The sequence below is a fragment of the Geospiza fortis genome, unplaced genomic scaffold (assembly GCF_000277835.1).
Source record: "Geospiza fortis unplaced genomic scaffold, GeoFor_1.0 scaffold54, whole genome shotgun sequence".
NCBI classification, from domain to species: Eukaryota; Metazoa; Chordata; class Aves; order Passeriformes; family Thraupidae; genus Geospiza; species Geospiza fortis.
In genome coordinates this window covers 4,591,549-4,619,179 of record NW_005054301.1, presented here as the reverse complement: position 1 = coordinate 4,619,179, position 27,631 = coordinate 4,591,549, and the positions used below count along the sequence as shown (strand labels likewise).

At 42.3% G+C, this 27,631-nt stretch overlaps 1 protein-coding gene across 4 annotated transcripts in view; it reads left to right on the top strand.

The window, feature by feature from the left end:
• Positions 1–18,175: 18,175 nt before the first annotated feature.
• LOC102042939 (neurexin-3) overlaps positions 18,176–27,631 on the top strand; it is a 394,756-nt gene continuing 385,300 nt past the window's right edge. For all 4 annotated transcript variants that reach the window (XM_031064395.1, XM_031064385.1, XM_031064391.1 and 1 more), the window contains exon 1: positions 18,176–19,420. In XM_031064395.1, coding sequence (XP_030920255.1) covers positions 18,712–19,420 — 709 coding nt within the window. In that variant the 5' untranslated portion in view covers positions 18,176–18,711. The remainder of the gene's footprint in view (positions 19,421–27,631) is intronic.

The window sequence follows — 27,631 nt, the reverse complement described above, 5'->3', positions numbered from 1 at the left end:
TTGCAAGAGGAAAGATGTTGGGGTGCTAGAGATGGGCAGCAGGGCTAGGGAAGGGTCTGGAACACAGGTTTAGGAGGAGCAGTTGAGGGACCTGGAGCCTGGAGAAGAAGAGGCTCAGGGAAGACCCTATCACTCTTTACAACTCCCTGGAAGGAGGCTGTAGCAAGGGAGGGGTCAGCCTCTTCTCTCCAGTAACAAGTGAGAGGATGAGAGGAAATGGCCCGAAGTTGTGCCAGGGGAAGTTTAGATTGGATATTAGAAAGAAATTCTTTACAGAAAGGGTTGTCAAGCGTTGGAACAGGCTGTTCAGGGAAGTGGTTGAGTCACCATCCCTGGAGGTATTTATAAGAGATGTAGATGTGGCACTTAGGGACATGGTTTAGTGGTGGACCTAGCAGTGCTGAGTCAATGCTTCAACTCTGTGATCTTGGAGGCCTTTTTCAACCTAAATGATTCTGTGATTCTTTATTCTATAGCCCTATTATTTTTGCATGCCACCTCATAGTGTGATAATATAACAGTTTAGGTACCCAAAGTTTGGAAATTGAGAATTTCTGTTTCCATAGTGCTGACAAACTCTCTTTTCCATGTGATGTGTTCAAGCCACAATTAAGATAAAATCCACAGGAAAACACAAAATTCTACGTCTGTTCTTGGGGCTACACCACGGTTATGACGGGAACTGGATGATCATAATCTTTGAATTTTGCATGATTAAATATTCAATAAATACATTTGCACTGTATATTGCACAACTGTAAAAGAAAGGGTCTGCAAGAAAAAAATTATAGCATGCTGTGGTTGCATTTCTTAATATTGTGATGATTTCCTTGTTTGAGTTTGAATCTTTGCTGAATGAAGAGGTGCCAGGGCACTATGATGTGAGGCTTACCCTCAGCAAATCTTGCATATTTTCTTTTATCCTAAGAAGAAGAGGGCCTTTTACACTAGAGGATTTTCCGTTTGAGCAGGTAAAAGTATATAACATGAACAGGTGGTTAGGAGCTGAAATAGATTAATTTGGACTAGAAATAAGGTGCCCATTTTTAACAACTATGATAATTAGGCCCTGAAAAAATGTTCTAGGAGTTGTTATGAACTCTCCATTAATAGAAGTCTTTAGGACAGGAGTGGACTTTTTTTGCCCTGCTTCAAACAGAAATTAATTCAGAGAAGTTATCAAACTAGATGACCTCCAGGGATGGTTCTTGTCTATGTAATTTGTGAATCCTCATTAAGTCATATTCCAACCTTGGTTATACAAAAAAGGTAATTTTTGTGGTTGACAGACACAGGAAAGTGTTTCCTCCACATGGTCCCCATATGACACTGGAATGACAAAAATTGTCTGTCTTGCATTCTAGGTATAAAATAGATGTATATTTTTCCTTATACAGGTGTAGAGAATTGAGACACTTGTGCGCAGGGAAGTTTGGGATCTATAGGGCTGCTTCTCTCTAAGTTACACTGGCTGTTTTTCCTTAAATATTTGCGAGTAGGATTTGGAGACACTTGCCTCCAGTGTTGAATAGAAGTGTATCATTGACCAGAATGGGGTAGGGTGGAGGTAGATTGGGTCACTGCATCTTTTGACTGTCCACGTTTCTGGTATGTGTCTGTGGAGCACAGCGAGAGGATGAACCTGGATGACACAACTGCTCCTCGCTCCTTACTTTAGCTGCAAAAGCTTCTGTTCAGCAGTGTTGGGCTGACTGCAAACAGAAATGCAAGGGGAAAAAAGAGTCCTTCTGTTTCTGAGTATATTTTTCTAGGTGACTCAAGATCTTTAACTGCCTCTTCTTCATCAGTCCATTGTATCTGGGGGTATAATGGAAGCCAAAGATTGGAGTGGTGCTAATGCTGAAGATGAAATGACAGTAAATAGGCCTGAAAAAAAAAAAAGAAAATTCTTCTGACCAGTTCATGTCTTCCCTGTCTCTGGGAAGGTGGCATAGACACTGAAAGTCACCATTAAAATATGTGCACATACAATTCATGGTCATTGAGTCCTTTGACATGGGCACTGGCAAACTTCCACCAGTACATGGCAGGGCAGGGCTAGTTTACATTTCTGCCCCATCACCAACATGTGGTTCTCTCTGATTCCCTTTCCTGCCTGCTGGATTTGTAAAGGAAGTTCTTAGTCCCTTCTGGCTCTGGTGTTGCCCTCCCAGCTGCACACTCCACAGCATGCTCAGCCTGCCACCATGCACCATCAGCTTTTCAGGAGCTCATTGGATAAACTCTACTCTAGAGCCCATTGAACTTGCCTGTAACAGCGCTTAATTAAAGTGCACAAAGTTTGAAGAGATCGCAAGTTAAGGCTTAATGCAATAACGAAATGGCACTATTCCACCATCTGCTTCCTTCAAGACGTTAATTGCTTCCATATATTTGTTTGTTTTAATTAGGAAAGAACCTTGATTAAAATGGAATGAGAAGGGGTATGAGTGGAGGAAAGAAAGGCTGGAAGGAGAGGAAGATGGGAGTGCAGGAGAGTGAGAAAGGAATGAAAGATGAAGGTTTGACCATGCTGCTGAGTGCTGATCAGCAGCTGTGAAACAGATGCCTAGAAATAAATATTTTGGCACTTGTGGACACAGCTTGGACAAGCAACATGGTGTTGTGTCACTGAGAAACTCAGTCATAAAAGATGAAAGGAGAAAGTGAAAAAAACAAAAGCATTTTCCATGGAGCAATCTGTGTTACAACTACTTCTTACCCACTTTTGCAGAATCTTCCCTGGTTGTTTACTGTGACTGCAGTGCTTTGTTTTTTCAGTCTTAAGTACTAACCTGCATGGAAAGAAAGGTAAACAGACTTCTCCCATGTTTGCTGCTTTCTTCTTCCTTGAAAAGTACCATCCTTCTGCATCAAGCTCATCTTGGAAAATCTTCAGTTTCTTACAAGCAGCTCCAGATAAAAGCACTTTCTAATGATTGATAACCATGTCTGCTTGAAGATGTCAGAATTTTCTGAATAGATGACTGATAAAAGAAAACCTAACAAATAATTAAAAAGCTCATTTCCCCATATTCCTAAGTAGGGGCATTGGCTGAAATTTCAGAGATAGGAGGTTAGAAACTTTTAATTTGATTAATCTGATTTACCATTGTTTATTCTTATTCTATTTCTTTCTCTCTGTGTCTGTTTTTTCTCCTTCGTTTTCCACCTTTTTACTCTCTTGAGAGTGAAGTCTGATTTCCCAAGCAAGTATCAATGTAATTAAAGTCAAACACAGCTTTTAAAAAAGGGAATAAGCTAATTTATTTTTTGAGCCATTGGTATTTTGGTCAGATTTTGATAATGGAAAAGCACGAACCCAGGAGCATGAAATGGGGTTATTGTAGTCACTCAAATAATAAAATGTTTAATAACGTGATCAGTAAAAATGCTTGTTTTACAGGAGACTATAGGCCTTCTATCATTCTATTCCTGACATTTCTTCCCCATCCTGCTCTCTGACAGAGGCTGCAGCTTTGACATACCCAAATCTACTGTTATTTTTTCATATCCCACTTCGGATTTTTTCTGAAAATCTCTTTCGCTAGTGGAATGTAGTTCCATTCCCCTTCGGCAAGTTTAAGAAAGCTTGTGGTCAAAAAAAAATCTTTTATTCACTTAATCTCTTACTCAAAAATAGAAAATAAAATCCTCAACCCCAAACCCTCACATGATTACCTTGAACAGATTGGTGAATGTTTTGATAACTGTGAAAAATACGTACTCAAACAGTTATTATCCAGTAGGTATGGATAAATATTTTGGGAGGTTTAGTACAAGGATGGGAGCATGGCTTTTCACCTGCAGATCTCTGGTCCAAAATCAAGTGCTTCAATTTTGTCCTTACAATCCAGTGCGATTGTTCCCTTGGGGCAGGATAGGAGACTCACTGGATCAATTCTAATCACATTGCTTAGTGTTATGCACTAAGCAAAACACTCCTCCAAGATGTAAGCTTTAAAAGAACCAGAGAAGAATCCAGGTTAGTAGGGACTTCAGAGTAAACTGAGTGGTATGCTGGGGTACTTTGGTGTTTTGTTTTCTTTTTTTACCATCTCCTATTTTTAAATTAATTTGCTTTCTTTTTGCACTATAAACCCCACCAATATCCCAGTTCAGTATGATACAGCTTCTTGGCTTCATGCAGTTCTGGTGATCCCACCTAGAAACATGAAAAACATTCCCCAGACCCTAGGTGATATCCATGTGAAGAGATGGAAGGGCTCCCTCTCCTCAGCTTATGAGAAGAGGGCCAGGGCAGGGAGTGCTGTAAAAGCCACACTGCTCTGGAGAAGTGGTCTGGAAGTGGCTTCCAGTTTTGGGTTATAGCCAAGACTGAAGTGGAGAGGAGATGGATGGCTTGGCTAAAACTGTGTGAATGTGTCTTTAGGTGTTGAGAAGTGGGATGTAAAATGACTGAGCAGGAGGCAGACTTCCAGTCCACAGTGGGCAGTAGGAGATGGCACTGGAGGAAGATTCTGGGGAGGAGGAAAGGAAGGAGCACACACTAGAACCTCTTACTGCAAAGTTACATTACAGTTGCAGTACAGACAGGCTGATTTCAATATCCAGGGTCTTGTGTATTGATTGTGGAAGTACTGAATGAGGATGTGCAGTGGGTGGGGTGGCTGGACTAGTGTCTAGCTGGAAAAAGACCAGCTGTCTTCAACAGCAGAATTTTCTCAGCCTACTGTTGCAGAGTCTGTTGGGGATGAATGTCTAAGGAGGAAAATGTCCCAGTGGAATTCTTAGCTATTGTGAGTGTGAAGATTAAGGGAAGTTTGTTTTTGAAGTCTGTGAAATCAGCTGAATCAGAGGGATGTCCTTTTATTTTTTCCCCCAGCAGTTCTGCTTAAATAATTTTTTCTGACTTTACTACCCTTACCTACCTAAATACCAAATATTCTACTGAACACTACCATTCCCTCCCTCCTCTGCACAATCATGCATCCCTGCCTCTATGGTATTGTTACCTCAGACTTTATTTTCATCATCATGAAACAGCCTGCAGTCCTGTGGCTTAAAATCAACTAGTTGTGTAGTGAATGGCAGGTGTAGATGGTACAGTTGCAATCTTAATCTCTCCCACTAGTCAGAAAAAGCTATTGGGAATAGATATTTTAGGAGATATACTCTGAATGTCTCTAATTCTGTTGCCCTGGACGAGCAGTGTTTGCTATAGTGAAGCTGTAAAAGATTCTCTTGGGAGACATCTGACAGAAAGCCAAGAGTGAGCTGTAGTCCAAGACAACAGACTGGCTCAGTGCTGCAGAGTAACTGTACACCTTTATTGACATGTATTTTTTAACAGGTGACTACTTCTAGCCTGTATTTGTGAGGTAATCAGAAGACCCATGGACTCATGGGTTTTCCATATCCTCTTCCCTTTTTATTTAATTCGGTAGGAAATCCTACATTAGGGATTCTGTAAAAGCAGCTTACAGTGATGTATGTCTTCCCTTTCCTGTAAACTGTGGAGACACTTTTACTTTTTGCTGTAGGGTAGATTGCACATGTTTGAAAGCCAGCTACTTTGAAAGCAGCTTTTCATTTTTTTAAACGATGTTCATAATTAAGTTAATCTAAAACCCCATATTTTTTCAAAACACACTTTGTAGATTCCTCCCTTCATTTAGATCTTAATTAAATGCATAGATGGACTTTCTTCTGTTAGATGAATGTCTTCTTAACTTGCTTAATTTTAGACTTTTAAAAGCCCCAGAAAAGTGGAGGAAGCAAGTCGAAATAGTTGTACTTAGCAGATCTTTAGCACTGAGCAATGCTGCATACAAGCAGCCTGCCTGGATTTATGTCTTTCTCTTCCTCTGAGCCTTTCAGATAGTTTAAGATGACCCGGTCAAAAATGGAGTTAAACGTACCCATTTTTCCCCCACATGATTGACTGCCTGTTTCTGGAGCCCCAGAGATGAGTTCTCCCTTAGGGAGTTTTGCGGGGGGAAAGAGGGGCTGCAGTTCTCCTGACTGAGCAGTACATAAACTGTGGGCCATGATTCCCATTTGAAACACAGAGCAGCCATTGTACAGATCCATTAGGTTGGTATTTAAATGGGGAAGGTGAGTGCCCCGGTTTGTTGTGTTGTATCACAGGAGGGAGGTTCTGTATGGCTGGGCAAGGCAGCCCCTAGGGAGGTGCAGACCATGTCAGCTCTCTGTGACTGAGCTGTTCTGCTCTGCCAAAGCTGTCTGCTGCAGGGGAGTGAGAGGGCAGCTGCAGGTAGGTCAGGAGTCGAGGCAGATGAAGGCTTCCCCACTCCCCCATCATTGCTCTGTCTTTCTCCCTGCCTGCTGAGTAAACCTGTGCCTCTGTGGGACTGAAACATCAGGAATAATGGAAGAAAATATGCTGTGTTTTATAGATACATCTTCCCTTGCTTAATTTGAGAGCAGACTCTTAATGCCATAAAAGAAGATAGATTGCTCTTCTGTTAGCTTGCCTTTTGAGTGGTTTGAGCACTTCACAATGACTAATTAAACTTTACAATGTGGCTGCTGTAGTCCTAGCTATATCCCCTGAAAAAGCACTTTGCCTAAGGCCAAACAAGTCATGAGCCTCTTTATTTTGACTCTTGCATGTACTCTGACTGCTAGAACATGAAGTTCATTGCATCAATCTTACTACTGAGCAGAAAAATATTGGCAGCTAAAAACTAGGTGCTATAGATAAAATGAGTTAAATTCATGTGTGATGAAGTTACATGGGGGAGAGGTTTGGCCTAGAATCTGGCAACTGGCAGGTTGCAGGAACCATCTGCTGCTCGTGGTATCAAGTAATCATTTTCATTAGTTACTTCTAAATCTCAGTTACTCAATGTAATTTGGAAGCAGAAGTTCTGCCAGGTGATTACAAGCACATCAGGTATCTTCCATGTAAGTGTTGATTAGAAAAGCTTTTCCCCATTTCTCCCAGACTTATTTTTGTACTCTTGACAGGTGTGGGGTAGGAGACTGGAGTGCTCAGTCTACCCAGGAATGAGTGCTCTCACTAGTGAGGTTTTTTTTCTACCCACATGTTTCAGCTACATCCTAGGCAGAGTGTCTCCTTAGGTATAGAGAGGAGTTGCACTGTTTTGTCTTTCCTTGCTTGCCTTGCCAGTGGACCGCAGAAAAATCACTGTGAGGGTTTGTGGTGTTTAATTTAGAAAATGGGGCTAATCCTGCAGCATTTCCCTCACTGGCTTCCAGTTTGCACTAGCTAGCAAAACCTGTATGTGGAACAAGGAGGTGAAAATTGGGACCAAAAAGGAGCGAGACCCATCACTGCCTCATCACTTATCTCTAGAGTTATGCAGAAGTTCCCAACATGTGAGCTGAGTGCAGGGCTTGGTATGAAAGGGAAAAAGTGGGTGCTGTTAGCAAGAACTGCTCATAATGTTTTTGTCAAAATAATGGCTTTTCAGACTGTGAAAACAATGTTAGCAGAAAGGATGTATTATTCAGAATGTTCAGATTTTTTTTTTTGTTGAGAGGGAGGGTAATACATTTAAAATTGATTTGAAATGAAAAGTTATGCAGTTGCTAGGAATGAAGCTATTTTTATAGCAGTCTCAGTTTTCCCACTTCTATACTCCTTCCCTATCCTATACTTCTTTCCCAGAAGAAATAAAAATAAACTGCAAATAATGACTGGAAGTTACTATATCCAAAGCCAGGTAAATTAGAATGTTTCATTTTTAAATTAAAAATAGAAATTTCAATTAAAGCCCCTCAATATAATAAAAGTTATTTTTATTTTCACTAGTGGCTTTCATAACAAACAATTATCCTTTGTCAGCTGTATTGCTAACCATAGAGAGATTCATATTTAGTGTGGCAAAGCAGAAAATACGTCCCATGCAGCTATGGAATACCATATAGTGATATTCCCAGAGCCACTCTTGCATCTGTAGCCTTAGAGATTCTGCTCTGGGGAGGTGCAGCAATTCAGGTATTTTCTTTGCTCTCTCTTTTCTTCTTTGTAGTTTTTTTTTCCTTTCCTATTTTTAAAGTATGTGAGTTTGAATCCTGGCTTGAGCAGGTTGAGTTGGGATTTTGAATTCGCAGCCCAGTCACTCAGAATGTCAATTGTCTTCCAGGGCACTGCACTGTGAGTCCCAAGGCTGGAAGCTCTTTAAAATACCATCTGACTTTTAAAGGAACATTTGCAGGAATATATATATATATATTTATTTTTTTTCTTTTCTTTCTAAGCCTCTCTAAATATACCACGTGTGATTGATTTATCAATATGTAGCCAGTAATGGATAAATAAAGAGACATGCCTTCTCCAGTGGTGTTAAAATGCTCCATTAGAAAATTCGAACTAATTTCTAAAGGCATTAATTTCCATAGTGCTGCTAGTTAGCTTTTTCTTTCCCTGAGCTCACTTGAGGTATTAAACTAGCTGACAGACTTTGCTTCCTGGGTCTGTGGCCCTGGCACACTCCTGTGTTTGGGGCTTTAATATAGAGAGAAGATAGAAGTGCAGTGCCCCTAGTCTGTTTATCAGGTGTTTGAAGGGTTGTTCTCTGTTACACTATTTACTAGTGGTTTTATCCAAGTTAATTTTAAAATAAAATGCAGTTTTGCTCTTCCACCTTTCTGCAGTCATGCCCAAGTACTCTGGACTTCTTGTTTTAGCTAGTGTCTGCGTCCCTGTCGCTCTGTGTATACGATGATTCCTCTTGTGCTTTGCTACATGCATGCATCCCCAGACTTTTTGGCATCTTGTGTATTGCTTACTCCAGGAAATGTAATTTCATTATTAGGTGGTTCCACTGAAATAGGCAGATGAATCCTTTACACTTGAATTTTGCAAAAACCCTTTTGTTTTGCACATATTAATGTTTGGTTCTACATTTCAGAGCAGGAAGTTTCTGAGGAAAAGACAACTAGAGAGAAAATTTGTAGGGCAAAAGAGTTTGAAGCACAGAAAGGCAGTCCAGGAAGATGTAAATGAATTAAAAAACAAAAATGAGAACTCTGTTCTGTGTGTGACTTGTCCCACTGTCTGGGCCCATAGGACTCCTAAGCCTAAGATTACCTGTTCAACAGCCTTCCTTTCAAAAGACATTGTGCCAGAAGCATTGTATTTCTGCTTTGAGGGTCCCTAGGGCTCTGGAGCCTAGGTAGCCTTCTCAACGCTGTTTTAGTCCTTAGCTGTGAGGCCACTGCTGTGGCAGAGTGGCAGGTTTGTTATTCCAGCCTTGCCTGCAGGCAGTCTGGGTTAGGTGGAGGATTGCTTGGTGCACACTGACAGATCACCATGTAGTGCTGCAGGCACAGGCCAGGCTGAAATGACTCCTTGCAAGTAGAGTGTGTTTAGTGTATTTCTTACCTGTGCCATAATTGCTGGTCAGTTTAGAAACTGACCCCTATCATGCAAAATTACAAGTAATTTCCTTGATGATCTGGAAAGTTTTCAATATCCTTAGCCACTTGAAGTGTTATCCTTTTCCAACCAAGACAGTGACACTTAGAGATTTTTGCAACTAGTCTGTCTTGGCAAAGATTTCCACTTCCATTTCCCCAGCATGCTAGAACTGAGAAACCTATCTATGCATAGTTTCTCATCATGTTCACCCAATTACCCTGAGGTAGAAGTGGGGAGAGGGATGGGGTGGAATGAATTTTGGCAGAAATTAGTGTGTTAGAGGATGAAAACAACAGATAGCTGGAAGAATACATTGATTTCCCATGGCAGGGGATTCCCAGCCTGCTGTTATGCGTACACCCATGAAAAGCAACATGTTTCTGGAGCTAGTGGTAGGAGAGGAGTGTGGTTCAGAAAGCAGAGGCATCCTCTCACAGTGGCTGAGACTTGTAGAGCACTTAGCAGGGTGCCAGTGCCAGCTCCCTGTGTTGGTCAGCATCAGGCAGTGTGAGAGCTGGGTGCTTACAGATCAGCCACACTTCAGTTCCAGTGTTTAACTGGGCTCCCTGAAAGGCCTTTGGTCCATCAATGGAACCTTGGCTGTTTAAAGGGCTTAGGAACTGAGGGCATTGCCTGCGCTCTGGGCAGCTTCTCACATCTGTGTGCTATGTTTAGGTGTTTGTGTTTGCTTTGTGGGAAGCTGAGTAGAAATTTTTGCATGAGATTCCTAAGTTGCAATACAACTTCAGAGAGCTGAGTTCACTTATTAGAGAGTGCTAACATGTTACATAATGGGAAAATCCACTGTAGATTTCAAGATGTCCATGGGTCCTTTATTTCCTTTTTAAGTGGATGGTGCTTATTTTCCTGTGAGCCAGCAGACTAAGAGAATGATCTAAAATAATCCCTGGCCATACTAATGACAGGGAAATCTGGCCAGGTTCAGTGTCCCCTCTATACATGCTATGTTTTTAGTACAGTAACAAATTTGATTGCACCTGCCTCCTGTCTTTCTAATATACTGTCACAGCATTTAAAAACATGCAGACTGCTCTGACTTACTGGAAATAGATCCAGGAGTATAAACTATGTTGAGAAAGTGTGAATTGACTGTGATCTGTAAGTGAAACAAAAAGTGTGTTAAAATTTTGTTCTTACTATAGTCATTCTGATAGTCCTTTTAAGCTTTTATTTTTCATTTTTTTTAAGAAAGTGTTATACATCAGCTGGAATATAAAGGCATTTTAGTGCTAGCTCAAGTACATAAAATCACAGTTATTAATGTGTACATGTGTAGTGCCTCATAACTCTGCTCTTGACTATGTTGTGCTAGATTCTGCCAGACAGAACAGAAAATGTTCTTGCTCCTGAAGAACTTAAAATGCATATGCAAAGAAGAGGCAGATGGGTAGACAGACAGCTAGGAAGAGCAATGTATTAGTAGGGTTACTTAGTATGCTGGCCATTTGTTTCATTTTGTTGTTGATTTTGTGCTTTGTATAGTTTTCTAAAATCAGGTAACTGAGAAAGCAGTGGATCAGTGACTTTTTTCCTCTTGCTTCAAAGTCAGGATTTCCCCCCACACTCCAGTTGTGTGTCCCCTTTGAGGAGTGTCTAATGCTGCCCTGTGTCTGTAGTATCAAATAAATTTTGGGGGAAAAGTAAGCCCGTTCTGCACTGTTAATTTTAGGAAAATCTTGGAAGCAGCCTTGTTTTCAGGCATTCGTGCCGTGCTCAAACTTTGGTTTTTGGTAATGATAAGCACATTTTCAAAAGACTTAATTTTTATTAAATAAAAATGGAAATACTATGTATGCATGTATTAAAACAAAATGGAAATACTTTATACTTCTGGAAGAAGTATTGCTTTATCAATAATGCCAGCTCTGTGATACTACCAAATTCCCCACTAACATTCCCTGCTGAGATGTGTGTAGCTACTGACTGCATTTGGTGTATTAGGGTCTGGTAGAATAAACAATGCTACAGATCTGTCTGAGCTTTTTGATGGCAGAAGGGAGAGGACGTGGGGGATGGAGACAGACCAGCTACAGAAGGAGTAAAATAAATGATAATGATTCAGAGCTCTCCAACTGTTGAGCTTCAAAGTCTGTAGAAAAGCAGGTATTCTTTGTTCTCTTTTCACGATGGTGGAATTGAGGCAAGGCCAGTGTTCCCAGTGCAGCTGCCATGGGAATTACAATAAAGGCTGTTGAGTTTTGCAGAAATCGCTCTCCTGGTTAGTACCAGCTCAGAGATGGGGGAGTCTGGTTTCTCTTTCGTGGCAGTACAGAGCAATAACTGCTCAGCTGCTGCCAACGCTTCCTTTTAGCTACTCCTTGTTAGTGGAGAGTTTGTGGTAATGGGGGTAATTAACACACTGGGAGTCATTTCTGTGTCCTGGAAGTGAACAGAAAGCCATCAGAGCAGCCCCAGACATGATTGCTCTGCAGGGTTATTTTCCCTCTCTCTTTCTTTCTTTTCCATTGTGCTCGGGTTTTGATTTTTCTTCTTTGTGTTAAGAAAGCTGGAGAGCTGAAATGGTCTGTAAATTGCGTTCATGCTGAGCCCGGGCCAGGTAGGCTAGTTAAAGGTCATTCTCATGGACTAGATGGCCTCCTCTGTGGGGTGGTGAGAGTGTTTAAGAAGGGAGTCACAGTGTCCCTTGTGGATTTTTTAACCCTTCTTTTTCCGGGATAGATTTGTAGACCTCCAGTTCTGAGTTAAGTTTATTTAAATAGGCCCAGGAGGTAAAAACATGGAGGGTGGTTTTGATAAAACAGTAACTCTTTCAGCAGTCAGATGACTTTCCTGCCTGAGAAGTCTGAAGTGGGGCTATGCTGCCATGGTCTCATGCTGTTTATCGAACTAAGCACTTTATTGGTTTGCTCATATCCCTTCTGAGGCTGCTGGTGGCATTTCAGCAGTATGACTTGCTAGTGCAGGTGACTTCAGCCCTCCCAGGCATGGGTGCCTAGTTTGGGTATTATACAGTGTTTCTGGAGCTGAGTTCCAATGTTAGCCCTATCATAAGCAGTCATTCTTGCCTTCCCCAGGGAAGAACTCGGAATGGGGAGAAGGGCAGTGGGCTTAAACTGACTGCAGATCACATGCCCTGATACCAGGAAACCAACCAACCACCTACTTACATGTTACAATTGATGGTGAATGCATGTGCATGTGTATACACTAATCCACTACAGGGAAGCAAGACAAACTAATCTAGCTTTATAGTCTATTTTTTTTCTTACTTTAAGAGGACACTCTTGAATTGCAACTCTATACCCCGTTTTCTTGCTTTTTGCTTGATACAGTTTATTTGCAGCTATGTCCTAGGGAGCTCAATGCTGAGTTTAGATAAGAATTAAGTAACTCAATATCCGTTTTCAAGAATGGAAAAGTTAAGCTTGCAAGATATATCAGTATTGTGAAGTACCAAAGAACATGGAAGAATATGTCTTCTGCTTGGGCTTGGAGTAGGGCAAAGGCATGTGAGGTTTCACAGTGATGTGAGAGACTGACATCAATACTATATCCCTGAAGACAATGCAGAAGAGATCAAGAGGTGCTCAATGTCACCCTCAGTCCCTAATTTTAAGATGCTGGTCTTCATATGCACATATCTCTACATCCAAGATAAAGCCTGAAATATCACTGCTTCTCTCCTTACAGCCAGCCAGCCAGTAATGTAAATGCTGCATCCCATGAAGTTCTGCCAAATTCAGCAGAACCTAGGTGTGTTCAGCTCTTTGCTAAGCAAAGCTCCCATTTTGGACCTCACTTCCAGTTTCTTCACTGGGCAGAGCCCATCTTGCCTTACCTGTGACCCCTCTGAGCTGTATAGTGCCACTGAAATCTCCCTTTGTAAAAGAATTGTAGAACTGAAAGATGATAGAAGCTCTCTGTCTCTATCTTCATCCTAGTTCTTTGAGCTCAGCTTCCCTGGCACCACCTCAGAGTCCTCTCCATCCCAGCAAGGGTATGAGGCAGTGTCCACATTTATTACTGAGATGCAAATACTGCTAGAGGAATTAAAAACTAAATTAGCCCCTGCAGTTTTCTCTAGTCTCATGAATTTCAAACCCTCCATGTCCCCTTGCAGTTCTCTGTAAACATCCCTGCATGCATCCTTGCTGAGGACGTTGTGTGATGGGAAGATTTCTGTGTTCCACTGTAGCAACTCACAGTATTCACATCTGCATTTTTTATTTGAAGGGTTAGGTTTTTTTAATGCTTTGACCCTTTGTCTTTTGTCACAATTCAGCTGGGGATAGATCAGGCAGAAAGATTTCAAAGCATTAGCCAAAAGGAGCCTGTTGTTCTGAACTGGATGAGTGAATAAATACTATAAATTCCCCATTTCTCTCTGCTAGCAAGCTGGACTTTTAATGTCAATTATTGAGGGTAAATTTTACTGTATCCTTTTGAGCAGCATATGTCATAGAGCTGTAATGATTTAATGGCTGTACTTTGCACCAGCTGAGGGAAGACATGTGGTTGTAGAGCCAAATTAGGATCCTGCTTACTCCTTCCTAAAACTTGCTACTTCATTAGGGCTTGGGGAATAAAGAAAACAATTGGATTTTGCTTGTTTTCGAGTGAAGGAAAGGACAAAAGTGAGTTGACATGGGGTATTAAATACATGGAACTTAGGTGACCAATGTATATTTTTCCTGCTGCTCAAACTGTGGCATAGTGAATTGTTCTGGTTGTGGAAGAGGATCTAAGACTGGTGGACTGTAAACTTTTCCCATCAGTGTATCAGTGGGATTTTGTCCAGCATCCTGAAGTGGAATAACAGGACTTACACAGGCTTGCACTGGGCTGCTGAGGCAGGGGTTTGCAAGGGAAGCCAGCCTGTCTTTGAATTAATCGAACTCTTTCTTCTTTCTGCTGAAAATTACACTTTCAAATACAAGTAAGTCCATGCCCAAGCAATTAGCAGCCAGAGAGGAAGGTAGTGGAGGAGGGAGGACATGGAGTGACAAACCCATCTCCTGCAACCTTTCTGTGCAGTTGGGTAAATAAGCTGCAGAGCAACAGCTTCTCACCCCCTTTCCTAAGCAGGTGCGTTTCAAGACATTTGCAAAGATATTAACCCAGCATAGAGAGTGTGCCAGTCAGTAATTATGGAAATTAGTTGGCAATTAGATAATGTCACTCACTCTCCGCATACAGCTGATAAGTGGTTGAGAGCCACTTCAAAGCAAGGGCTAGACCCCCTCCGTGGGCTGCTGAGCAGATGGCTCTGACCTGGCATTAACAGGCTGCTGTCAGGCTTGGGGAAGTGTGCAGTGGTTAGGCAGCACTCGCCTTTGGCGCTGCCATGGGGCTGCCTCCCTTCCCTGGCCAGGGAACTTGTGCAGCTCTGTCAGCCCTGTGAGTGGGACGTTTCTGGTGCCAGTGGCTGTTTCCTGCAGTGGGTTTGGCGTGTGAGAGATGCTGAGCTGTCTGCTCACTGTGCAGGTTCCTCGCTGTTGCAGCTCTCAGGTGGGCCAGGGAGGCGGTATGAGCTGTTGGAAGTGCAGTGGAGATAACTTGCTCCCTGCCGTCCATCATGAAGTCCCTTTTTGTGCAAGATGTGGTCGTGCTGTGACAATGAGATTTCTGAGATAAAATGTGTAAGACAATACTCTGTGATTCTGTAGCTTTTGTCCCAAACTGTAATGTATTGCTATGGTAGCAGTGTGCTGTATGAGGCTGCTAGGGTAGTATTTATGCTAAAAATAAAATGGTAAGAGCAGAAAATTATTAATTCTCAGCGTGTCTTGGAGAATCATTGTGGGAATGGGTGAGACACAGAATTGGTGTGTCAGGATTTACTCTCTCAAGGTTGGGATTGAGATCCTGCCTCCTGCTATAAAGGGTACTCGGTCTTCTGAGCTCTTCTTGAAGACCCTGTTGCTGTGGTAGGATTTGCTCTCACAGACCTAACTGTGTGAGACGTAAAACTGGAGTAATGGGAAGCACCGTGAGTCAGGACTGACGTGTGCTGACAGAGCTCTGGGGGAGTCACAGATGGCCCTCGCCTGCTAGTGGCTGGGTGTGGGCAGCCTTCCCAAAATCTGAGCTGTAGTGTCTAAAAGGCAATGAAGCACCCAGCAATGACACCTACATTTCATGGTTTTTGCGTTGTCTTCCTCTTCTGAAACAGAGCTGGCACTGTCTTCTTTCAAAACAGCTAGAAAGGGATCACCTTGGCTTCTCTCGATCAAAACAGAAAGAAGAATTGCCGTGGCTTCCCTCAGTCAAGACTGCTATTCTTGTTTAACCATTTCTGTCTGGTTTCCCTCGTTTGCTATGCCTTTTGTCCTGCCCTAATGCACTTGTATCATTACAGAAATTTGCACCACAGAGGTAGCCTACTCCCATTATCGTATCTTTGAAAGATCCCAAGGATTGAAGTGACCCATGGAGGCTGGGATTTGTCTCTGTAAAACAGGGTTTCAGCATCCTGGGATTGGGAGAGATTGATAGGCTTTTCAGACAGGAGTTTGAGTCGTGTGTGGACACAGGCATCTCATCTGTGGTTATCTATAGTGTTCACACCTGCTGCTGTGATTTACAGCATCTTTTACTGCTTATCGAAGTGTTGGTCTTCTAAAAAAGGGAGAGAAGAGTATAAGACTGAGGCTGCTTTTGTTGCAGATGGTGCAATCTACCCTGCCCAGGGGGATTTAAAGGTGAGGTGCAAGCCCTGCTGCATTGGGGTCTCTGTGGATGGTTCCTGCCATGCTGGGCTTATCACCCTTCTCAGCTCAGGCTGAGCAGAGAGATGTCTGATGGAATAGTGAATTTTGCCATGGTGGTAGTAAATGGTCCAGGAAGCACTGAGCTGCTGGAAGCACATCACTGGCTAATTTACACACATTATGATATTCCTATTTCCATCTCATCAGCAATTCCAGGCTTGGGTCATCACTTTCTCTCTTACCTTTCTCTCACTCTATTCTTCTCCATAAAACACGGGCTATTTTAGTGGATCCACTAGGGAGCACAGAGAAGAAAGGTAAATGGACAAGAACCACATAATTTTTTTCCCAGTCCATTTTTCAGAACCCCCCAGAACCCCCATGAACTTAACTTAGCCAATACAACCCCATGAACAATCACAATCCCAGTTGTGATTATTGGGAAGACGAATTGAGGAATTGGATTCTGTGTTTAATTCTTTGTTCATTTTACACCTCTCCTAACACCTCCTTTTCCCACCTTCCATTTTCCTCAGCCAAGCTGTTAACAATTAAAAGGAATTATCTTCCCTCTGGTTTTGACTTGATTTTATTTGTGTTTATAGCAGTTTAGCTAACATGCAGCTGCAGGGAACAGGCCCGGTCTCCACTGGGCACTGAAAGCTCACATTTCTCTCCAACTTGCATGTTTTCTTTTAATTTACCCCTTTTGTTTTCTAAGTGACTTGTTTTTTGTGCTGGCTAAATTTGTCAGACTGACAGCTCTGGAGACTTTTGGCTTCTGCAGGTCCCTGGGGCAGGTGAGGATGTGACTGTGTGAACCCTCACCTCTGTTTCCTAGTGATTCTCCTCCAGCTCAACCTCTCCCCCTACCAAACAGAAACTTTCCAGCACTGCCCACTTGTGCAGTGTCTGTGTGCCTTCTCCTTCAGAGCAAGATGGACAATGGGGTTGCAAGGCATCTGCTGCGAGCAACTCTCATCGTCCACAGCACAAAACACTTTTCCCAAGCAAATACTGCCCCACAATATTTGTGTTCCAGTTTGTGGAAGCTATGTTTATGCTAACTTCTGTGAGGCAGAAGGCCTTGATTCTCATCACTTCCTTTCCTGCTTTGTATCAATGCTAATGGTAGCCATTCCCAGAGCTGTTCTTGTGTCCAACCCATCTTTGTGAACAAACAGGTGTGTTAATAGAAAACTTACTTTTTTCTTGGGTAGAATTTTCAAAGAATGTGCCTTGCTTTGTACTGCCTTTACTTGTCACTTAAAACATCCTCCTACACCAGGCATACAGTCACCCACATGCAAGTATGCAGAAGTGACTTAAATCCTGGTGTTAACAGATGTAACTAATTGAAGGCAGTTGGAATTCTTTGCTCTTAATTAGGGGTGAATTTGGCCTTTTTGCCAAACCACTAGACCACTGTAAGTGGTTGAGTGCTTAGACAGTTCTTATCATCTCGGCTACAAGTTTGCTATCATCTAAGCTGCAGGTTGCCATAAATAATTTGCATAACACATGTTTCCAGGTTGCAGAGGTCCGTGGTAGAGTCTCTGAAGTATGCAAGACATGTAAAGTAAAAGCAGCTATTGTGTGACAGGCTGACAGCAGGGTGGTATTCTCTAATCCTTCCTTGGTGTGCTAGGAAGCATAATGTAAGCAATGGAATAGGAAGTTTGGTTAGTGGGGTCTCTTGCCCTTACCAGCTATTAAACTCTAAGGAACTCTGGTCTTTGCCCTAAGCATTTTCATGGAGAGGTAATTGCTACTGGGAAAGCTCCAGCACCATTTCTCAGTAAAGTCAATGAGATTGCATCCATCAAAGGAGTTAAATAATTTGGTGTATTTTTATATTGCTCATTGTTGGTATGTGTGCAGATGACTTGGTGAGTTCTCTATTTTGGCCTCTTAGTTTTGGGGACGTAGATGTCCTTGCAAGGTCTTTTGGGACCTGTACAGCCAATTGCAAGCATGAAGAAGTGTCCAGAATATCAAGAAATGTAAATGACGTATTGGACAAGATGTTAATAAGCTTCATATTAAAGGTATGATGAGTAATAAGATTAACTTTTCCCTTTCTTTTTTTGTCTTGGCCCCACAGGTCCTGCAAGCTCCGTGAGTGCCAAGCAGTGAATTATGGGCTGGGTATCCACCAGTGCATCATGAAGATTGACTTTATTTTTGCCCTCTTGAAGTTCACGTGCTTTATGAATTCACTCTCTATTCTATCTCACTGCCATCTTCGTCAATATTGTCACCACTTCTAGAAAACAAGAATTTTAGGCTTGGGCTTTGGCTCTCCCTTTCCTTCCTCCTGGAACACCAGTGTCACCTTTGTGTTCTACCAAAACAAATCACTGTAGGTTATTTTGCCCTTCAGAGAAGTACACCCTCTGGAGAAGTCACTTCATGTACCCTGTACTTCTGAGATAGAAGCCTCTGGTTCCTAAGGATAATTGAGATCTTTCCTTGGGAGGAGACACTTCCTCTTGGTCACTTTCCACTTACTCTCCTGTTCTCTGTCACTCCCTCTGCTCTTCTTCTCTTCCTTTTGGATTTAACATTTGGTGTTGACTGCTGGGGTTCTTCTCCCAGTAGTGTGGCTTCTTTTTTTCTCCTAGGGAAGAGCAGATTCTTGAAACAATGGGCTTCACTCTGCATTCTATCTACTTCACCTTGAAGGTGAGTTTGCTGCTGGGCTCCTTGCTGGGTTTCTGTTTGGGTCTGGAGTTCATGGGCATCCCCAACCAGTGGGCCCGCTACCTCCGCTGGGATGCCAGCACTAGGAGCGAACTCAGCTTCCAGTTCAAGACCAATGTCTCTGCGGGGCTGCTTCTCTATTTTGATGATGGTGGTGTCTGTGACTTCCTCTGCGTGTCCCTGGTTGATGGGCGCATCCAGCTGCAGTTCAGTGTGGACTGTGCGGAGACGGCAGTGGTCACAGACAAGCAGGTGAACGACAGCAGCTGGCACTTCCTGATGGTCAGCCGCAACCACCTGCGGACCGTGCTGGTGCTGGACGGCGAGGCCAAGCCCGCGGAGGTGCGTCCGCAGCGCCAGTATATGAACATCGTCAGTGACCTCTTCATTGGGGGAGTGCCCCTGGACATCCGTCCTGCTGCCTTGACTCTTGATGGTGTTCTGAGTGAGCCTCCATTTCAAGGATTTATCCTGGATCTTAAATATGGCAATTCTGAGCCGCAGCTCCTGGGCAGTCAAGGGGTCCGACTGGAAATGGAAGGACTTTGCTCAGAAAACCCCTGTGAAAATGGTGGCACTTGCTTCCTTCTGGATGGCGAGCCACACTGTGACTGCTCAGCCACTGGATATGCTGGCAAGCTGTGTTCTGAAGGTAAGAGAATACTTCCCTACTTCTCGTTGACCTTTACACAATCCAGAGTTAATTTGTTGTTTAGTTGTCAAAGGAATTCAAGTTCCACCATTATTTTTCCAAATAGAAGTAATTAAATAGCAGTAAATAAAGAGTATGAGAAACTGCAAGAAAGTGTCTTTCTGAAAGGATGCTGCACTTGTAGTATGGAGAGATTTTCATCAGCATCATCATCATTCATTTCATCAGCAACTTATTAATAAAGGTAGAGAGCATAAATTGGTAAATAAAACTAAGAAGTACCTTTGGTTAGTGTTGGTAAAATAAATGGCTGTCTTTTTTCAGTAGACCCTGAAAACTGAGTGAAGTGTCAGCAAACAGGAGCCATATATATATACGGATAACTGATAAATACATATATCACATAACTGATTGACGGGACATTGTATAGTTTTTTGATGTTAGCTGTTGCTAGCCTGTGGAAGCCCCATGCTTCCCTTCAATTGCTGGCATACTAATCACTGAATGGCACCTTGATTTTTTTAGCATCCTTGATTAAATTGCTTAAATTGCTTTTTAAATTGATCTTAGTATTGCAAAGGGAAGAGGAATTTAAATGTTTCCTCATTGTTTGGTACTCTCTTTTTGAATTTGAGTTTGAGAGTTTTAAGTCATGCAAACTACATGATGAAGTGTATTTCAGATTTTTCCTTTGGTCTTTAGCAATGTGATGGTAATTGATTTTGTATGTGCAGGAGATTTAAGTCAACTGAAAATCCCTGTGTGAATTTGAGAATCTCATCACAACATTATTTATGACATTTGGTTTTAAACACCACAGTTTGAGCTTGAAACTCAAAGATGCAACCTGGACAAGAAGTGTCCAATCTCAAGGAAAAAAAAAAATCCCAACCTGAAATTTTGTCAAAATGGAATTCTTTGCAATAATATATTTTCACAACTACTATTTGTTCACTTCTTTTGGCAATGAAACTAGATTAACCAGAGTTTAGCCTGTACAATGTGAGATGTGGTGAAAACAGTCCTTATACTGTTGCTACCTAAGTAAAAAGCCCTACAGCTCCACATTTACAGTCTGCATTTAGATGGAGAAGCAAACATGTTTTTATAGGAAGGGAAAGTTTGGAAAATAAACATAGCGTCTATATGTGCATTAATTTTAGGGTGATTTTAATAATAACAGAAAATTTGGCTTTATATCCAAATAATACAGTAACAGTAGATTAGCCTTAGACAGGATGTGTGAGCCTGTGAAGTGTTGAACCCAGAATTCTTCCTGGCTATTTACTCCGACCTGATTAGTCCAAACCATTAATGAGCCAGAACTATTGAGCCATGAGTTACGTGGTGCTGGGCAGAATTCTGGATGTGACCAGGCAGTTCAGGAGCTGGGCTGCCAGCCTGATCCTCATACACTTAGGGAGTAAACACACCTCAGGTCTGAATGCCATAGTGATAGAAAATTGCAAGAGCCACATAGGCATGTGGATCCTGAAACATAAAGATGCCAGGCTCTATCTGCTGCTGGGCTAATGGATCCAGACTCCTTGGGGAGCAGCTCAAGACATCACCAGCATATGATTTTCTGTGAACCACTTGAGAAGGTACTGTAAGTGAGCAGGAATTCCATGTACCTGTGGGGCAATTGTAAGAACTCTAACCAGGGCTCAGGGGGTGAACTTTCTGCATTTCCTGGGTGGGTGGAACAATCTGAAATACATCTTCTAATGAATCCAGGGATATTTTTGTTGTAGACACCATGAATAAAGCAATGCTATTGTTACTGTTTGAAGCCGTGAGTCACCATTGCTGTTTGTTTTCTATAGTGATTCATCAGTTTCCAGCCCAACCTGCTGTTAAGGGTGAGCAAAGAAGTTTGTCACAATGTGCCTTCTTAAGCAAACACTTTTAACTCACTGCTAGCTGGAGTCTTTTCACTCTCAGAGAAGATACTGTGAGGAGAACTTTTCCAAGGGATCAAATGTAGAGATTTCCATAGTCATTACCTTGTTTGATTCTTCTTGTTTTCTCATGTATTACTAAGTGGTGTATATTTGGTTTATGTTAGAATTTTATAATCAGCCTTGCTTTCTGCTTCCTTTGTGCTGCAGCAGTGGGGATTTCTGTGTGTTAAATACTGCCATTGAAAAAAATGTTACAGTGTCTGTGCAGATGAATGGGAAAACCAAAAGAAAAGGCTGTTTAGTAAGTGGAAACAAGCAGACAAAGAAAAGTGTCGAGGAAAAAAAAACAGGAAGCAAATCAAGCATAGCTACCTTTTTGTCTGACTTTGAAAAGCGCAAGATGTTGTCTTTCAATTCTGCAAGTGTGGCAGAATCTCCACTGATAAACACTAGGATGTGGCAGAAATGGCAGAACTTGTTACAGGCCCTTCCTGCTTGTGGTTTGATTGGCCATTAAACAACTTGTATTTTCTTTGTTTGCTTTTTTCCCCCAAGAGACCGAGATGTTTGTTGTCAGAACTGTTCCTTTTTGGTTTTGTACGTTTATCATGCCTCTGGATATATGTAGAAGTAACATGGTTATTTTATTCCCAGTCTCACTTTTGAAAAAGATTGGTCTCTCAACTGGATATCAACAACTCCCTTTTTGGGGAGGGAACCTTCACTCCATTACAGTATTTACTAATCTGTAGTCTATGTGCATATTTTCATTTCATCATCAGAGTTGGCTCTTTTATGGGAACTGATGGATCCGATCAATAACGAGTTCTGTTTGAACAGCTCAATGTAATGTGTACCTTTTTAATAATGAGTTCTCTTGACAGTGTCCAGGCCATTACTTGGCTATTGACTGATACCTGTGTCTGCAGATGGTAAAACCATAGCAAACTTATTTATTTTGTGGCCAGAGATAGAAGCAGCAAATAGAGAGTGGAACCTGCTGTTTCTATACTATGATGGAATGAAGCTCCATTTACAGAATTACGGGCTATTGTAACTCCAATTGCAGTTCCAGTTATGATGGACGTCAACAGAGAATAACCATTCCATACTGAGATGAAACTGTGAATCCTGTCCAGAATGGTGCTTCCAGTGTGCAAAAAAATATGTTGGCACTTCATGTGCACCCAGAGTTGGTAGGATTGTGTACATCATGGCAGTCACATGCCCAGATGGTAGCTGAGCAGGTACAGTTTCTGTGTCTGAGTTTATACAGTGGGAGTGGAAATACATGCACTTTGGGAAGTTTGACTGTTTTGAATAAAATGTGAGACTATTTTAATTGCAGTTGGAGTAAACTGGATCACTGAATCTGACAGCTCTGTAGGGTACAAAGGATAGCTGATTTGAGTAGCTATTTGTCTGTATGTTTCTGGGCAATGGTGGCATTAGACATAAAAGCTGAACTCACAGACATCTTCCCCTCTCATAAACCTCATCAGTCTCTGTGGAATCAGGATGCTGCCAAGAGAATGGGGTTCCTGTAGAACTTGATCATCACAGATACATTCATATTTCTGGAGGAAAAACCCAAGAAAAACCTTCCCCATGCAAATTTTGCAAGCTGAGGTGCTGTAGAAGCCAGATGAGGTTACTCATATCTGCTCATTCAGGACCATGCTGTCAGTCTGCAAGAAATTTTCTCTGACACTGCTGTGTAGAGAGTGAGCTCACAAACGTGGACAGTGTGAACGCAACACTGTTTGTACAAGTGTATTTTGGCCTAAGCCCTCACCCTTCTTCCAAGACTCCTTCTGGACTTCCTGAGGAAAGGTGAACAGAAGATGTGCTTAGAAGTGCATTAACTCTGCTTGTAGTTGCAGAACCAAGACGTTGATCACCAACTTCACAAAGCACCATGCTGAAGCCTTTGTGTTGCCTGCAGGGGCTGTTTCTAAACGAAGGCTGAATACGGGCTTGATTGCAGCTCTTCCCTTGATTACAGAGCAAGATTTCCTGGGGATGCTGCCTGCTGAATGACAGAGGAGCCCATTGCTCTGTAATTATCACACTTCTAACTGCATCGGGAACAGATTTTTCTATAGCCCCTCAGCTTCGTTTAAAGTGACAAGTTACTGCAGGATTTATCCTCTTCCTACCCCTTCAGAGCAGCCCAGCCTTGGCTGTATCTGAAGGCACTACCCAGCCTCACTTGCAGTCACTGGATCTCCCTGCCAGCCACCCCAATCTCCCTAACACTAAAGAATAGTTTGGCACTTTGCCATGAGCCTGATGCTTGCACTTAATTTGCATATACATTTACATACATCTTGTAATCAGAAACAAATGAACATGACCATAATATTTGCTTCTACTTGCATGTTCCTTGATAGATGAATATAAATTGGTTGTTCAATTCACCAGCAATAAACAGTTGCAGACCCTCCATTTGGTCTTGTGCTCTGCTGTTCTAGAGGACAGCAGGCAGTTCTGGCCCATGCTTTGGATGGGCCCAGATTTTCACTCACCAGTGCAAAACTCCAGAGTTGATTGTCTCCAAGGTCTGTGGAGTAATTATTATAAGGGGCAATCTGCTGGTTTATGTCACTTCTTATGTCACAGCACTGGTCATTGGGCAGAAAGCTGGTAAGAACTTTGCCCATACTACATTTTGCAGCACTTCAGTTTTCCCCATCTCTTTTGCTTGCTCATTCTTCCTGGTTTAAGTTCGTTTTGTTGTATTTAAAATTATAATATATTTTTTCCAGTCTGGTTGCAATTTTTTTTATGCAATGCCAGATGAGCACCAGAGAAAGATTATGTGTTCAGGTATTAATGTTTATAAAGCATTTTGAAATTTCAAGGTGGAGTTTAGGCACCATTTGTTATTCTTAATGATAAATATTAAAATTGAGCAGGAGCCACAGGATTTGAATTTAGATCCTACATACTCTTTCACAGAAGATGCCAAGGACACCCCCTCACTAAATGTGGACTAAGCAAACCCTTCCCAGAGCTAGCTGGATTTGTTTTGTAGCCTCCTCCGCTTTAAAAGCAGGGGAGCTGCAGGGCGATTGCAGGACCCTGTATGGTGAGTGCCACTGATTCAAATAGTCTGGCTGCAATACAGACTACAGAATATGCTGACAGCTATATTCTTGTAATTTCCCTCTTGTATTATAGACCACTATGGGGCTACAATCCTTTTCTGCTGGATTGCAGGTCAGCTACAGACCTTGGGTAAAAGAGATATTAAACCCCTCAGTTAGGCTAAGCTTGGACATTTCCTCTGATAAAGTGAGGCAGGTGGTGGTTGGGTACAAAGGAGATTGCTGCTTGGTGTAAGGTGGAACTGGTGAAGAGCAACAATAATTTGTGGGCATGGAGAAGAGCGAACTCAGGGGAAAAAAGTCTCAGGATGAAAATGTTCTTTTATAAAATGTTATAGAAGTGTAAACCACAGCTCATATACACTGTTTATAGGAGCTGCTCCATATTGGTTTTACCTGCCTGATAGAATAAAAGAAGAGTTCTTAGCTCTTGCAAAGACAATGTGATGACCAAGCTTCTGGAGGACTAAATCTAGATGGAATTTGGATACCAGCATTCTCTGTGAGCCCACAGACCTACCTGCTGGCTCCTGCTCTGTCCCAAAGTGTGCACAGCCTGGATCTAAACTGGAATTTTTGGGCATTACTAAATAAATATCGAAACTAAAGTAACTAGTAATAATTATGTGAAGGTGAGCCAAGTCAGAAATTTCTCTTTCCAATGTAGGGGTTTCCAACTTGATTTCTGAAGAAGGGTTTATTTTCCTTTCGTTTTGCCATAAGAAAATAAAAGTGGGGGGAAGAGTTGATTTATTATTTTTGTACAGGCTTCTGCTGAGCTAGGCAGCTTGTCATGGAGGTTAATCACAATAAATACAGCCCCAAGCAAGACAGCACATGCTGTAGCTGTTGCTTTCATCCTTATTCTGGTACGAAGGTGTGCAGGGCATTTGCCACAAGGTAATTTTTGTTATGTTTTGGTGAAAAATGGAGGACAATAATCCTCCCAGACACCTTGAGGAAGTTGGAAATGGCGCCACAAAGCTCCAGGGAGAGGATCGGAGGAGGAGCACATCTGTCCAGTGAACTCTGTCACTACTCAAAGAAGATGAGCCTCTGCGTGTCAACATCAGCACTGAGTGCTCCCTGGTGCAGGAGAAGGTGGTAATCCATGTGATGAAATGGTAGAATGCCCACCTGTCCTTGGCTAACTTCTAATTTCACTTCTGATTTTAATTGTTTCTTTGCTGACCAACTTTGAACTTGATGGACAGAAAAGCTTTTTTCTCTCCCTATAGAAAGCAAGGCAGCTGCCATGTTATTGCTGTCCAGAAACAGCAATGTGACTTCTGGTGTATGTGTGTGTCTCTTGTACAATCCTTCATTGCAGACAGGATCACTGCCGTTGTAAACCCACCCTGCAGAGCAAAGCAGTTGCCCTTTCTCCATCTGTAAACAGGTCCAGGAGCTGACAACTGGGTGCAAAACAGCCCAAGGGCTGAGAGAAGTAGATGTGGGGGGTGGTACGAAGAACTCTGAATGTGAGAATCTACTTGAAGCAGAACTCATTTATATTTGAATGTGTTTGCTGTGAAATGGGGCTGAGACCTGAGTACACTGGATTCACATTCTGTGCTACTGACACCTTTGCCAGTTATGCTGTGTCAGCTCTCCAGGCCCTGCCTGCATGAACACTTGTTCACCTCATTATTCTGAAAAGAGACCAAGGTATAACGCATAAAGGAAGTGGAGCAGGGCAGCAGAACTTGAATGGTCTGGTCATAAGAGTGTTGGCACCTAAGAAGCTGATTTCCATTTCTGCTACAGTCTTTCTGCGTCCCAGGAGTGCTTTGCTGGCAGACTGAAGGACTCAAGGCTGAATCAATTGACCTTTCTTTGCAGAGGATATGTACCTGGTTACCTCGTGTGTCTCAGTTCCTATATCTGAAATATGTAGCCAGTGGGGCTTCCTATACTCCAGGTGTTAAGAATCCCATATGCTTCTGTACGACAGTGATAGAGACATATAAATATCTTAGCATGACAAGTAAATGATGATAATGCATGAACACCCAGTAGGATGACCTGGTTTGATAGTCAGTTTTTTAGCTAGGACATGCAGTTAGAAATTAAGGTGGTTTTCCTTGTTAAGTGGCCATCTTTGAGGAGTGCTCCTCATCTTTCTTTTGAACAGAAATCTCCCAGTTTCCTGCTACTCTGTGGAGAGTCACACTGTGAGTAGGCAGACCTTTCCCAGGCCAGGCTGCAGTTGTGCTGGTAAAGACAGAGCCTGAGCAGCAGTGTAGCCTCTTCCCTGTTGGTGACATGGAGCAGATGCTGCACTGCAGGGTGCTGATACAAGCAATAGGAGAAAGAGAGCTTTTTTTTTTTTTTTTGGTGTATCTGACCCATGTGCTCCACTGACCTCCCCCAAATGTCCTCTGCTGTGAACCTCAGATGCTGATCAGATGCTTTTCCTTGTACTGTGGCCCACCTCTGCCTACCTGTCTGCACTGGCTCTCTCCCTGCTGTGGCTGCTGGTTTCAGCCTGTCCCTTTCACCCTCCGTGCTCAAGACTCGCCTCACCTTGTGCTGTCAGGGGAAGCAAAGAGAGCACAAAAGGCTACCCAAGCAGAATGGCATAGCTTGCCCTTCCTCTGTTCCTCTTTGCATAAAAAGCAGGATAGCAAAGAAAGCCCATTGGATTGTTTCTGAGTGTTTAATTAGCACAAAACTGGCAAGTGTTTTGTCATTCTAAGGCACTGAAAGGGTGTGTAAAAACCTTACTTTTCCTGTTAGCTCTCATCAAAGCTCTGACTGCTTATTAGATAAAGCTGATATATTTGTTTGCAGTTTGCAATGTAGGGCAAGGAGGAAGGGTATACTTGACTCTGAGGATTTTGTTCTGAGGTGTGATCTTCCTCCTCTTACTCATGGAATTTGACCAGTTAAGTAACCTGATTGAATATAATGGATTGGAGTTAGCTCTGAGTATTTGGCAAGAGATGTTTATCAGAAAAGCAAGAAGCAGTTCCTTGGTAGATATAGAAATTTGAGCTGTAGGTTAAAACCAGGCTTCAATCTCTAATAGTGCTGGCAAACTCCATAATTTGCTTGGCTGCTGCATTTATTCAGAAGCCTTTCACAGCGTCTGTTGTCTCTTGGGTGGATTTTCATTTCTTTGTGGTTTGTTGCCTTAGTACTTGAGAAAAATGACACTACCTGAGATTTCCGAACCTCTGGTGTGTCTCCACAGG